Consider the following 13,853-nt stretch of genomic DNA (forward strand, 5'->3'; position numbering starts at 1 on the left):
ATGTTTTTTGGTTAGTTGAAATGTCCTTTTCACAGGATCTTGAGGTTGCTTTTCTGTCTTCATACCATGTGGTAATAAAAGGTAAGGGATTCAACAGTAAGTAAGTAAAAGATTCAAAACATTATCGTAATGCAACATAATTTAATGAAAATGGTTTTGCCTATTAAACTACTTTCTCTTACTGTTTATTTGTAGCTAGCTAGCAACCATTAGAGAGGAACTTGGATCACTTCATGGGCTCTGGTGATCATATGCCGTTTGCAAATCCAGGCGATGGACCCATCGTCTCTGTATCTAACTCGCCAGAGGCCAAATTTTTCTGCAATATCCCTCCCGGTTGAGCAAGTCTGTTCCCTCAAGTAATCGATGAGCCACTGTTGAGCTGCTCTTTGTTCTTGTTCCTGAATATCTCTATCTCTGCCTCGGTTCCTACCCAATGCAGCAGCGACCCCTATGGCTCCTGCAGCTCCGGCCGCTCCAGTCATGACAGCTGGGTTGGCTAGGTGAGCGATAGTATGGCTCAAGTCAGGTATCATGTGTCCCATCCCAGCTGCCCAGTTTGCTCCTATCCTCAATGCAAAAGTCACCAGTTTCATGAAGTTTGTCATGTATGGAGCCAAGCACTTCACAGCTTGGTTGTCTATCTGCATTACGTCACAACCAAGCTGATCCTCTACGACGTGCATTTCCCGCCTAAATTCGCATAACATGTGTATCCTTAGAGCGACCATGCCAGGAACCATAGATGTGATCAGTCGTCTCCCGTAGTTCTCTGCTCTGATGAAGTAAAACATGTTTGGAACTTTTCTTTCATCCATCTGGACATTATAGTTGACAAGGTAATTCACTTTGTGATGAAGCTGGATCAGAAGTCTGTGCTCATAGTATCTCAGTCCTTGGATCTCTTGTTTCAGGTCGCGTATCTCTTGCTCAATAATCTTCAGTCTCTGAAGTACTGCTTCTACTCCTTTAGCAATTCCACCGAAGCTAGGATCAACTTTTTCCAGCTCATTGGTCACCGGTACATGATTATCTGCTTCGGGGTTTTCGTCTGTTGGAACTTGTAGTTCTTGTGCTAAGTTGTGCAGATCATGGTACCTTCTTTGCAGGACTTCTCTGAAATCATCATCAGAGAGGAGGTTGCGGGCTAAATCAAATCCGGCTCTTAGAACAGTCTTACCTGAATCTAGAACAGAGTCCCATGTGTGTTGATAGTCATACATAGTCTCTGCAGGAACTGATGATAATGCTTCTTTTAGTCTGTGGAGGGAAACAAACTGGCTTTGTCGGAATCGCGGTGGAGTCAAGTCCTGGACGCATTGTGGTCTTATGATGTGCTCAAGGAGGATTACACCTCGGCAGCTGCTCTGGATAGCCGGAATGATTAGCTGGTGAATGAGCCTCAGAGTTTCTGTCAAGCTCTTTGATGAACAAGCCAGAACATCAATGTAATTTCCCAACTGTCCTCCAAGTTCCACTCTAATGTTAATACCATGGATCGTTATAGCAATGAGGTACTTCTCAAGACTATAAGTCGCCCCGTGTTGGTTCTTCAGTTCCATGATTCTGTTGTGAAGATGCACCTGTGCATGCAACATGAAAAATTGGTAAGGTTTGAGTTAAAGAGATGAAAGAAACAGAAAAGTGATTTTGAGCCCTTGCCTGTAAACGAGGGAAGAATCCAGCTGTGAGAAACATGTGACTTGAATCATCGCACTGAAGATGACGGCCTGAATAAACACAGTCATGTGTGTTTATCTGCCATTTCTGTGTCTTTCCTCTGCCTTCTTCGAGAATCGATGGGACTAACAATGAAGAGTCTGGACTGGAAGGGTCTTGCTCATAGCAAAGTTCTACTTTCTTCATCATCTTCACAAGGTCACACGCATCAAAGTGCTCAAGTACCTTTGAGGTCATCCCTGGAATTGGACTCTGTAAACTACTTCTCAAAGTCTTCTCTAGCTCTTTCCTGCTCACAAACCCATTTCTTTCCCCAGTGCTTTGCTTTCTTACATCAAGCTTTATCAACTGAGTAAGAACCTCCCCACAAAACCATTCATAGTCTAGTATCAAAAAGCCCAAGTCATCAAAGTAAATCACCTCTCCCATTTGGTGGAGGCATGTGGCTATAGCATGCCGTCTTGTCTCCACAATCTGAATGTTCTCGTTGCGAGACTTTATTCTCAGGGAAGGAACCTTAAACTGGCAGAGGTCTGCAAAGGCTTTCCATCTCATAATAGGTTTGTTCGAATTCTCTGATCTCCAGTCTGATAAGAGCTGTACTATATCATTGCAGAGCTGATAAACCCGAGGAACTCTTTGAAGGATGGCTTTGCTAGTCATCCGAATATGATGTGTGAGTTTACTAACCGAAGGAGATGATCTTGCATCAACTGTGAATACAGTCGGATAAAATTCCACTAAAGCCTGAAACTTATCTCTCAGTCTCTGAATGCAACCCACAGTTGCCTGAAAGCTTTCAGATTGTAGATTGATTTTTTCGGAATGTGTGAGAACAATTGTGACATTTGGTTTCATGCATTGTTGGATCGCTTTTCTCGAGTTGGAAACGATGAATCTAAGCCAGTATTCAAGCTCTTCCTCTACTTCTGCTGGTGTTTTGGGTTCTTTATTGCTCGGTTTCCTAAACAAGCTCAATACGATCAAGAAGAAGCACGGGCTTGGGAACATAAGATCATGAAGAGCAAAGAACTCGTGCTGCCCCGCAAGATTCCACATCGAGATCTTTGTCTCCTCGTCCTTGAATGTCTTTATTTTCATCCCACCAACTGTTTTAACCACTTGCTCCACAGGATTCATCAAATTTCTCACATTCTCCACATAAGGAAAACCGGAAGCAGACGAACTTTGCAGTATAGAGTTGCAGAGTGTTGTCTTTCCTGCATAGTTTTGTCCACAGAGGAAAGCTCTAACGCTCTTTGGCTCAGTAAGTGGCATATCCTTGAGTGAATCATCCGTCTCTGCTTCATCTATCTTCCTACCATTGTGTCCCAGTTTCTGATAAATCTCATCTGCTTTCCCTGAATCTTGAAGCGGAGTTCTCGCTAAATCAATTTCTTCAATCAATGGATTAATCTGCAATGTCTCAGTGATTGCCTCCAATACTCTATCACCTCTTACCCCTTTGCAGCCTTGTAACGAAAACCGTCTTAAAGACGCGTTCTTCTGCAAGCTCTTGAAGATATGTATGAAATCATCAGGTCCCAAACTCGCATCGTCATGAATCCCAAGATGAACCACAGTCTCATTTGTTGTCACCATCTTTAAAACTGCTGTAAGTCCATCTCTTCCAATCTTTGTATTGGAACCTCCAAACACAATTGACCGCAATGTGATGTTAGCTTGTAATTGCAGAGCAGAGAATCTACTCAATGGACAAAGCAAATCCTCAACACCAACGCTCCCAAACCGATTTCCATCAACATACAAACTCTGCAAGCTCTTGTTCTTGAATAGTCCAGCTGCAATATAAACAACAGCTTTGTCTTTAAGACCTGTTTTCGAAAGTTTCACTTCTCTCAGAGTCTTGTTCTGTTCCAAAACCCATCTAAACTCCTTCGCCCACCGAGAGTTTAGCTTCGCACCCGTCATATCTAGAGACCTGACTGTTGTATTCATCCCCAAGGCTGCAGCGACTCTGCAAGAACCAGAAATGTCAATCTGGTAAATCCTCAGAGTTTTGCTCTCAGGCAAGAACTCAACAAGCTTTAGGCTTCTGTCTCGTTTGTGATCTCCACTCCACATATGAACCTCCATTTCTCTGTTCATACCCAAAACAGCAGATATCAATGGCGTAGCAGTGAAAGGGCTCGAGTCGAAAATGGAGAAAAGTTTCAAACTTGAGTTCATTTCAATCATCCTCGAAAGCTCTTCAGCTCCTTTTGACCCAATCGAATCTTCCCAAATCTGCAATTCCTCTAACGAATCGTTAACTTGGAGAGCCGACCCGAGAAGCGTAGCTCCTCTGTATCCAATACTCGACTCTAAGAACATAACCTCTTTCAAAAACCTGTTTCTTTTCAGAATCTCTGAGAGCTCGTTGAGACATTGTTCACTGAACCTGTTCTTTCTGAAAGCAAGCTGCTTTATCTTCGAGGTGTTGTCTAACAACAAACCCAAGCTCTGCAACAGCTCGATTTCCCAAAAGATTCCTTCGAATTCCAAGTTCCTGAGAGACGTCTGCGTCTCTAAGGATGTTGCTAGCTCGATGAAGATCTGGGAAAGTGAAGTGAGGTTGTCTCTAGTGACGTTGATGTTCATGGAGCTCTCTGTTATTAGCTGACAATGCGTGGTGTTTCCGGAAGAGGAGAAAGATAGGGTTTGAAGATTGAAGAAAGTTTGTTGTGGGTCTTTGATTGCTTGAAGAAACCATGAGAGGTCTTTGAAGCTTTGGTCTGGCTCTGACTCCATCTTTAGACAGAGAGAAGAAAGGTAAAGTTGAGGATTTTTGTTTCTTTATTGGTGTGTTTTATTTTATTTTGAAAATTTAATACACAATCTGGATATTGATGAGTTGGATAAATGTTGAGTGACTTTTATTTTTTACTTGTTGAGCCACTGTAATATTGACTAAATTATTGTTTTATCAATAAATATTAATACATTGTATTATAAGAATTTGACAAGTAGTTCTTTTTGTAATGTTTTGATAATTAATTACATATCAATTACATTATGATGAAACTTAAATAAAAAGTTTTAAAATAGCTAGAGATATTTTTTTGTCAAAAATAGCTAGAGATATAAATATGTAAGTTGTTTTGTCATAATTATAAAGAAATAAAATTCTATATTTCTGGACATTATAATTTGGTATAGATAGTGTGTGTATATAAGAAACAAATCCACAAGTGCTTTATCATCAACAAATAAAAATTATTGACCATGAAGAAAATTAAAATTATCGTAAATTTGTTAGTAAAATTTCTCGTAAAATTCTGCAATGTGGAATAAAAATTACTTTACTGGGGTAAAAATAAACTTTCACGTATAAAGCTTTTACAAGAAGGAGGCCTAAAAGTCGCAAAACGGCAAAAGTCTTGGACCGACTCTTGTTAATGGGACCTAAATGTTCTACGGCATGTCTGTCATAAACTCATAATATTGATTTCGTTGTTTACTAATTCTAGATTAATCAAAAATGTACATTTTATCCAAAAAAAATAAAAGTTGTTTACCAAAAAAGAAAGAAAAAATGGTGGTAAATTTTCTCAAAATATAGTTTGGTCATATGACTACGACCTAGTTACTTTTAGTTTATTTCCAAATACGAGTGTGTAATATTAATGTTTAACTACATGAAAGATATGAATTTTTTTCATTTTTTTGAAAGATATAAATATAAATAAGAGTTTTCACAAACTTTTCTTCCACAAAGGCACAAATTATAAAAACAAAAATAGCTTTAAAAAAATATATATATATATATATCTCATTAGGGATACATGCAACAAAATAGTCATATCCCTCTCTTACACAATATTTCTCCCACGCTAATTTTTTTTTTAAGAAAACAAAGTTTTCATGAACAATTCATTTTGTAAACAAGAAAAAAAAAGTACAATTACAAAACAGAGCACAGAACTCTGAAGAATCTTTGATCGAAAATTCTACGATCTTTGTTTGGTTATTCTATGAAAGAAAAAAAAAAACTTTTTTGAGAAGCAAATCTAAATCCACCTTGTAGTATCTTTGGTTGTCTGGCTGCTACGATCTGATCTTTATGTAAGAAGAAGAAAAACAAAAACGGTTCTTTGTTTTTCTCTTTTTTTTTTTTTTTTTTGGTCTAACAAAAGAGAAAGCAAACCATAATCTTTGGCACTGTGATCAACAAAGTTGGTTTCTTTGTCATGAGAACCTGTTCAAACTCTGCAACTGAAATTTGGTTGCTTTCAATCTACAAATCTCTCAACTTTTTTTTTTGTTTTCTTGGTTTTTGATAACCTATGCAGCAATACCTCAACAAGTAAATAAAACACAGATCAGAACATTTCGATTGCGATCAAAATGTATCCAAGTTACAAGTTTTATTGAGATGAATTTTTTTGTTACCTCTATTAGTTTGTCTATTTCCAACATTGTAGCTTCCATTGTAAGTTTCTGGGTCATTTGCAGATGGGTCTGAACCTACATTGTCAATATCATAACCGTAAGCGCGAGACAAATTGTCTAGCTCGTGAGAAGACTGAGATGGTAGCTGCTGTTGCTGCCACGTTGAGTCGCTGTAGACTGAGCCGCCTCTGTACAGTTCCCCTATAGAACCTTCAAAACCATTAAATGGGGACGAGGAAAGTCCAGAACTTGTCCCATAGTTCCTTCCAAAGCCATTGTTATCATTACTAACAGCAGAAGAAGAAGGAAGTCCCCAATTTCCTCTGTTGTTTCCATTCGAGACATTCAAGTTCCAACCGGGACCTGCAGTGTCGGTTCTGTTTCCCCATAAGTCTCTATTGTTCGAATTGTAAGGAGACTCAGTTCTATTGTGCCCGATTGGAGAGGTGTAACGGTTCGGGGAAGCACCGTTGAAGTAAGGGTTGCTTGGAATACGGTTATAACCAAACGTAGAACTTGTCCCATCGCAGCTTGGATTCAAATTCAAACTCAAGTCATGATTCAAACCGAGGCCAAAAGCAGAAACCGCATTTCTACCACTACCAATAACAGGACTAAACCGACGACCAACAGGACCTAGACTGTTATAAAAACCAGGACCAGGAGCAAAGTTGTTAAAGTAGCTATTAGCAGGCATCCTATTAGACCCGCCTCCATAGTTAACACCGCTAGCAAGCGGGCTTCGGATATTAGAAACAGGGGAAATCTCCTTAGGTACAGCTCTTTTGACCTCAACTAGTTTCCCATTGAGCTCATGGAAGGTCTTGTGAAGAACTCTATCAACAGCATCATCTGAATCAAATGTGATGAAGCCAAAACCTCTTGGCCTCTGCGTGTTATGATCATACATTACAACAACATCAGCAATAGTACCAAACTGATCAAAGTAGTTCTTGAACTCCTCCTCGGTAATGCTAGACGGTAAACCTCCAACGAAGATCTTCTTTGTCCTTCCACCACCACCATGGACAGGTGACATAAGGTGGATAGGACTAGCGTGTCGCTTTAGCACCTGCTGATCATCTCGAGGCACAGCCTTCTTCGCCTCAACCTGCAAAACATAAATTTGATCTTTACACTTTGAGAAACAAAGATTGAGAGATGATTCAAAAACGCAAATTGAGGAAGTTGCAATAAGATCTGAACTTTGTTTGTTCTGCTGAAAGATTGAGAAATGATTGAAATCACAAACCGTGCGGCCATCGATGATGTGTTTATCCATGATCACTCTCTCTGAGACACAGGGGTCTGCAAAGACAATGAAGCCGAAGCCACGTGCACGACCTGTGGCACGATCTCTCATGATCACAGCTTCAACAACATCACCATAGTTGCTAAAGTAGTCTCTTAACCTTTCTTCGTCTGTATCCCACGAAATCCCACCAATGAAGAGCTTCCCCAGATCCGATTCCATCTTTTTTTTTTCTGCTCCAATTCAGAGAAACCCAAAAAAAAAAAAATCGAGTAAGGAGATGAAATTGAAAAAAATCAAAAGACTTAGAAACAACATACTTTTCTTGTCTGAAAATCAAAGACGGAATCAGATAAATAAAGTTGTTGTTGTTGTCCTAATCAAATTGCGAATTTGGGTTATCATCAAATCTGAAAAAAACAAAAAAAAAGCATCATCAAATCACAAAACCAAAAACCCAGAAACGTGAAGAATTATTAAAAAAAAGCACCATTTTTGGAGATGACCCAGATGAGGAAATGTGGAGAAAAATATGAAAAGAGAGAAACAGAGGATGTTTTTGTTCATCCTATAATAAACATCTTCTCTCTCAAAGGCTTTATTAAAAACCTTTCCTTTTAATGTTTTTTTTATCTGTAAATGGTTTCCATTAAGAAAGAGTTTCTTTCTTTGATAATTAAAAAGAAAAAAAGAGACAGAGAACAATAGTTAGTCTCACATATAATAATAATAATCTTAATAATAATATAATGGGGCAAAATATTTGAGATTTGGCTTTCTTTTGGTTTAAGCATCTTTTTTTTTTGGTAGATAGTTGAGATTAAATATAATTTTTGATTTAAGGCTAGACTATTACTACTATCATGATCATGGAGACCCATAATATCCCTATCATTTATTTGTTACCTAAATTTTCAAATAAACAATAGAAAACTTTTAAACTATATTTTATTTTATTTTATAAAACACTTTGCAATTTGCAATTTTGTTTAAAATGGTGTGATTTTTACTCTTGGACGAACTCTTTCCAATATTTTTGTATTCTCAAAAGAAAATATCATGATAATAAAATATTGGAAATGAGTCGATGATGACCAAATACCTTTTTTATTACAAGCTCTATGCATTTTTCTTCTTTCAATTTTTTTTTTTTTTGCTTTTAAAATTGTTTTGTAACATTACCATTCTATCATTTAAAACAATTAAAACAGTGTACATGTACATAGTACAAAATTTAATACTTGAGCGCCTTAATCTAACTTAGTGGTCAGAGATTCTGAATTGTATCCTGACATCTTAAAATCACTTTAGTGCAATTTAAAATAAAATAATGAAAACAGTAATGGAGTAAAAAAAACAAAAATAGTTCATTGGAAGGAGAATAAATGGACCTAAATACCAACTTGTCTTGTGTGTAGGCAAAACCTAGCCTAAAGGATCTTTCTGGCCTAGTGATGTTTATGGAGTATTTAAATGATGCATTATAAACAATAATCAAATCATGAAAGTTGAAATTATTTGGATTTTGGAGTACTGTGTTGACAGCAACAAAAATTAATGGAGTATTTGACCATTTATTGACAATTTTTTTTAGTTATTTTGTTCCTTATATATCTCTCTCTTAAATTGTTATTTTATGTTGTGAATAAATCAGGAAGAATTCAAATTACTTGGGTTCATGATCGTGCATTTCCATCAAAATAAAACTACATATATCAATATTAAATCACAAATAAATAGAAAACTTCTCTTGAGAGTATAGCCTGTGTTTTTTTAAAAAAATTTCCTTTTTCTTTTTTGGTGTGAGTAGAAGAAATCTCGAAGAGACGGATAGCTAGATAGGAGAAGCGATTCTACCCAAAAAAAAAAAAGATAGGAGAAAGCGAGAGAGAAGAAGAACATAAAGGTGGTCTAAAAAAAAAAGGTGGTATTTTATTAAATAAGAATTTCTATATGATTAATATTATATTGAAACGACTGTTTTCTTGGTGTAACATGATGGTGATGGTGATGGTGATGGTGATGGTGGTGTGTGGTGTGATTATGCGAAGGACACCAACTTTTTGGAATTTTAAATTTTTCATGCAAAGTTGTCATTTTAAGATTATAATATCTTTTGTTTTTTTGTTTTCTTTCTTCTTTTAAAATTGTTGCAAGCTTTATCAACTTGGAAGGACAACAATGTTAAGACTATTCAAGGTTTCCTTCTTACCTAATTTTGTTATGACACACCACGCATATTATATTTTCATATTGTTCAGCTTTGATCGTTTTATGGTTATGATACAATATACATTTGAAGAGTGGTTTTATTGCATATTAATTTGACTTTTTATGATTAATCTGCATTTTTTGTGGAAGGTAATTAAAAGTTCAAAATTTGGCGATTTGGAGGGTTTTGTGTGTGGAGTTATTTCCTTGCTAATTATAGGTTGGTAAATGTATATAATTTACAGAACAAAGTTAAAGAAAGAAAGAAAAAAAAAACAATTAAGATTAGTCTAGCAAGACCATGAATATTGATTGTTTACTTTCTTTTTTTTTTCAAGAGAAGAAGACGCAGCCCAATACCAAATTGATATTATATGGACAAGGAAACTAATCTGATCCAGAGTTATAAACTAAATTAATCTATCTGTAGACGAAACCCAAAGTGATAAACTAAATAGGCCCAAGAGATTTGAAATTGACATAGGTGTTGCACGTGGACTTCACGAATATTCGGCAACTCTAATCATTGTACATAGGGACCTGAAACCAAGTAACGTCTTGTTTAATCGTGTTATTTAAATATGCAGTGGCTACATGTCTCCGGAATACTCGAAAGAGGGGACATACTTGGTCAAGTCAGATGTTTACAGTTTCGGTAAGCTACGTAAGTTGATTCGATTTTAGAGTCCATCTTCTTCTGTTATAGTCAAAAGCTATTAGAGAAAAACATTACTATATAACTTTTACTAACAACTGCAGGCTTGGAAGAAATGGAGCGTGCAGTTGATAACCAAACATCTAATTAACCAAGGTTCATTGTATACACTCATCAAGAAACAACAATACGACCAGCTCCATTGTTGTCATTGTTTTCACCGTCTTCGTCATCATCATCTAATATCCCATCAAAGAACGGGTCGCAGAGGAGCTCAGCTGCAGAAGGTCTAGCTCTCGGCTGCGCGATGCATTTTTCAATAAATGCCTTAGCTTCTGGATCATTAACTTTGTTGAGAGCCTCTGGTTTGAGGCCTTTGCTCACCCTTTTGTATATTTTGGCGACGCTGTCACATTCGCTATAAGGAATCTCGAGTGACACAAGCTCCAAAACGCACATTCCATACGAGTATATGTCAACCATCTCAGTGTAGTTCTCCTCGTACAGCTCAGGAGCCATGAACTCTGGTGTCCCGAGGATCGAGTGAGCTAAATGGTTCTTCCCCACAATTGCAGCTAAACCTAGATCACCAATCTTGACCTGATCATTTTCAATCATCAAGACACAACTCAACTCAATCACACACACACACTAGTAGAACAATTTACGATTGAGTAAAATACCTGGCCGATGTTGCCATTGACGAAGATATTGCTACAGTTGAGGTCTCTGTGGATGATGCAAGGGTCGTGAGTGTGGAGATAATCCAAGCCCTTGAGAATCTGTTTGGACCACTTCTTCAAAGCCCTCATAGAGACGTGTCTGTGCTTCTTCCGGTACTCTCTCAGGTTTCCGGAGGTACAGATCTCGGTGATGAAGTTCAAGGTGTTGTTTCTCTCGTCTCTCCACACTTTATACAGGGTGATGATGTTACTGTTCTTAAGGTTCTTAAGCAACCTGACCTCCGAGTAAAGCCTCTCGGTCATGGCTGGATCATCCGAAAAACATCTCAGTTTGACTTGGTTCCAAGCCACCTCGATGCCTTCTTCTTGGTCAAAGGCTCTGTAGACTTTTTTTACGGCGCCTGAGCCAAGAAGTTCGCCGTACCGACCGTATCTACCTGTCGGATCTACCTCCACGAAGGACTCCGAGTCCTTGTCCTTTTCACTCTCATTATCATCGGAGCTCGCACAAGTCATCTGCTAGTAAAACAGACTCAAAATTCTGATTACACGAATTTCACAACAACAAAGAAGATTTCAGATAAAACCAGTTTGAAATTCAGTTTTCCATGTACTAGAATCAAATTGAAGATTGATAACTAATTTAAAAAAAAACTAGATCGGTAACATGTATATAAGAACCCTAAATAAACGTAAGAAGAAAAAAAAAAACTCCAACTAGAACATAACACATATACACACACACATAAAGAGATTGAAGAACACATACCATTAAAAATCGCTTGAATCGGAGGAGAGAATTATCGAAAATTCTTTGCTGAGATTTTCGTAAAGGAGAAAAACGTAACGGAGCGTGATAGATTTAGGGAAAGGTTTTAAAGACCAAAGAAGCGGAAGAGATTGTGTGTGTGATTTTAATATATATATATACCAGTAAATATTCTTTCTTTTTTTCCTCTGTTTTTCCATGCCTATCTGGAATTGGACTCTTCAAGGCTTTTACCAAATCGTTGACACCGATTTTTTAAGGCAAATTATTAACATAATAATAATATTTGATACCATATTATTTGAGTTATTATTATTACCAGTTTAACATGGGATAAAATAAAATTTACAAGTTAAATTGTAAAATTAATTGAAATAGATTTGGTCATTTTGTGTTTTAAAACTTTTCTTTTGGGCTTTTTCGAAAAAAAACAAAAAAGAAAAAAAAAACTTTTTGGGTTAAATTTTGTGTCAGAACTTAACCGCATAATCTTATAGTTATTTAGTATAAGAATGTAATTAATATATTTCGTGGACTTTACATAAGTAAAAGTCAAACTTTCGGCGCGTGAAGAAGTAAAACAATCGAGGCCGTCGTTTTTTTATCAATTGGAGGAGCAAGAATAATTTAGAGAAGATTAAAACCACGAAGGCGGCCATATAGAGATCATGGGACGCATGTTTGACTTTTTTTTTTTTTTTAACATCTTCATCTTATTGATATTACGAAGAAAAGTAATCAAAGCGTAACGCTGTGAAAATTACAGGTATACCGTGGTCTTTTATCTATGGCAATTTTGGTAGGGAATGATTTTACAGTTTTTTCCCTCATAATTTCATGATATTAGATAAATGAATATATGTGGATTCAAATATTTAAAATTTGGATATTTTTTAAAGGATATCGTCTATATATATCAATAACTAAAAACTAAGTAAAATTTTTTTAAAATGTTCTAAATATTTTTCTCGAATTTGTTTTTGGTATAAACAATCAATAGGTTCAAGATTCATTTCCACATCGACTTTAGATATATCTTAAAATAAATACCTGACCAAAAATCAAATCGTTTCAAAAGATCAATGCTAAGCAAGGTTTGTGTGTTTCTTGTTGAGATTGATTTGAATCTGCATCTGCAATGAAAAGACTTGAGAGTTTTCATATTGATTTTAGACTTGCTAAGATGTGTGTTTGTTTGTGAAGGTGTGAAGAAAGGGATTGTCGAAAGTTGGGAAAAACATGAAGAAAGTGAGACTGATGAAGACGATCTTGATATAGGCATTAGTCCTAATGCCTCTTCTGAGAAGAAGAAGAAGAAGGAGTCTTGGCGTTTAGATGGTCGAGGAAAGGTAAAAGATTTGCTTATATTCCTCTTCTTGTTGAGACAAATATAGAGTTGAGAAAGAATTACTTTTTTTGTGTTTTCGTCTGGTAAGTTCGAGCAAGTATGTGGAGAAACTATACCCTCTACTCTGAGGCGAGAATGATATAGATCCGAAATGGTTACCACTTCTGGATTAGTTGAGCACATTTGGTTTGAAAGAATCACGCTTTGTTGAAATGTACGAGAGACACATGCCATCCCTTCAGATTAAAGTGTTCTCAGCGCAAGAGAGACTCGATTACTTGTTGTTAAGGAAATTAGGTAGCAAGTAATGATGAATACCATTAGTTTATAGAGAGATCCAATTTCTCAAAGGTTTGTGTTCTTGTGTTTGATGGTTTTCAACACCCTTAAAAAGTAAACCGGTAAAATTCATCGTGGGAGTCAAAATTGGTAGAGTTTAACATGCTTATTATTAATTTGCACACCCATTTCAGCATTTGACAGTTGTATGAGTGTAATCCACACACAAAAAAATTGTTTAGCAAATTGTTATACACAAAACAGAGATTAGGTAATAAGAAAATTAGCAAATTGTTACAGAAAATATATTCTCCTAAGTTGTCTAGCCTCTAGTATCCCGATACCATACAATCCACAAAACAGAGGATGGAATAAAGTGAGAGAGGAAGGAACAGAACAATACATAAGAAATAAAAAGCAACATAAAAGATTGGGTGTTCTTGTGAGTTAATTAGAAGAAGATGAAATCGTGAGATGTTTCCTAGTGAACCTGGTGATCCGTGATCGTGTGAGTAAATTCAGGAAATCAAGATACATAATATTGAGTAACAGAAACTGCCTTGTTTTTGTTAACTTTTTGGTGT

General features: G+C 36.6%; 3 protein-coding genes across 14 annotated transcripts; all 3 read right to left on the reverse strand.

The window, feature by feature from the left end:
- Positions 1 to 83: 83 nt before the first annotated feature.
- On the reverse strand, positions 84 to 4,602 carry TRN1 (tornado 1). Of its 2 annotated transcripts, NM_001345135.1 has the most exons (3): positions 2,101 to 4,452; positions 1,663 to 2,019; positions 84 to 1,583 (listed from the first exon to the last, which is right to left on the reverse strand). In NM_001345135.1, exons 1-3 carry the CDS (start codon positions 4,429 to 4,431, stop codon positions 210 to 212), a joined length of 4,062 nt encoding a protein of 1,353 aa, NP_001330366.1. In that variant the 5' UTR covers positions 4,432 to 4,452; the 3' UTR covers positions 84 to 209. The 2 variants fall into 2 exon arrangements, with proteins under 2 accessions (NP_001330366.1, NP_200365.1); NM_124936.3 differs by having other exon boundaries at positions 1,663 to 4,602.
- Positions 4,603 to 5,422: 820 nt separating this feature from the next.
- Positions 5,423 to 8,032, reverse strand: AT5G55550 (RNA-binding (RRM/RBD/RNP motifs) family protein). 11 transcript variants are annotated; one of them, NM_001203617.2, is made up of 6 exons: positions 7,815 to 7,940; positions 7,645 to 7,734; positions 7,325 to 7,557; positions 6,073 to 7,183; positions 5,934 to 5,978; positions 5,431 to 5,806 (listed from the first exon to the last, which is right to left on the reverse strand). In NM_001203617.2, the coding sequence occupies exons 3-5, from the start codon at positions 7,544 to 7,546 to the stop codon at positions 5,965 to 5,967; spliced, it is 1,347 nt and encodes a 448-aa protein (NP_001190546.1). In that variant the 5' UTR covers positions 7,547 to 7,557; positions 7,645 to 7,734; positions 7,815 to 7,940; the 3' UTR covers positions 5,431 to 5,806; positions 5,934 to 5,964. The 11 variants fall into 11 exon arrangements, with proteins under 11 accessions (NP_851195.1, NP_974937.1, NP_001331847.1 ...); NM_180864.3 differs by having other exon boundaries at positions 5,423 to 5,978; positions 7,815 to 8,032; NM_203208.3 differs by having other exon boundaries at positions 5,424 to 7,183; positions 7,815 to 7,964.
- A 2,071-nt stretch (positions 8,033 to 10,103) lies between these two features.
- AT5G55560 (Protein kinase superfamily protein) lies at positions 10,104 to 11,767 on the reverse strand. Its single transcript, NM_124938.5, has 3 exons — positions 11,643 to 11,767; positions 10,874 to 11,389; positions 10,104 to 10,790 (listed from the first exon to the last, which is right to left on the reverse strand). Exons 1-3 carry the CDS (start codon positions 11,643 to 11,645, stop codon positions 10,365 to 10,367), a joined length of 945 nt encoding a protein of 314 aa, NP_200367.2. The 5' UTR covers positions 11,646 to 11,767; the 3' UTR covers positions 10,104 to 10,364.
- Positions 11,768 to 13,853: the final 2,086 nt, after the last annotated feature.

Source organism: Arabidopsis thaliana, chromosome 5, assembly GCF_000001735.4.
Source record: "Arabidopsis thaliana chromosome 5, partial sequence".
In the NCBI taxonomy this organism is placed as follows: Eukaryota; Viridiplantae; Streptophyta; class Magnoliopsida; order Brassicales; family Brassicaceae; genus Arabidopsis; species Arabidopsis thaliana.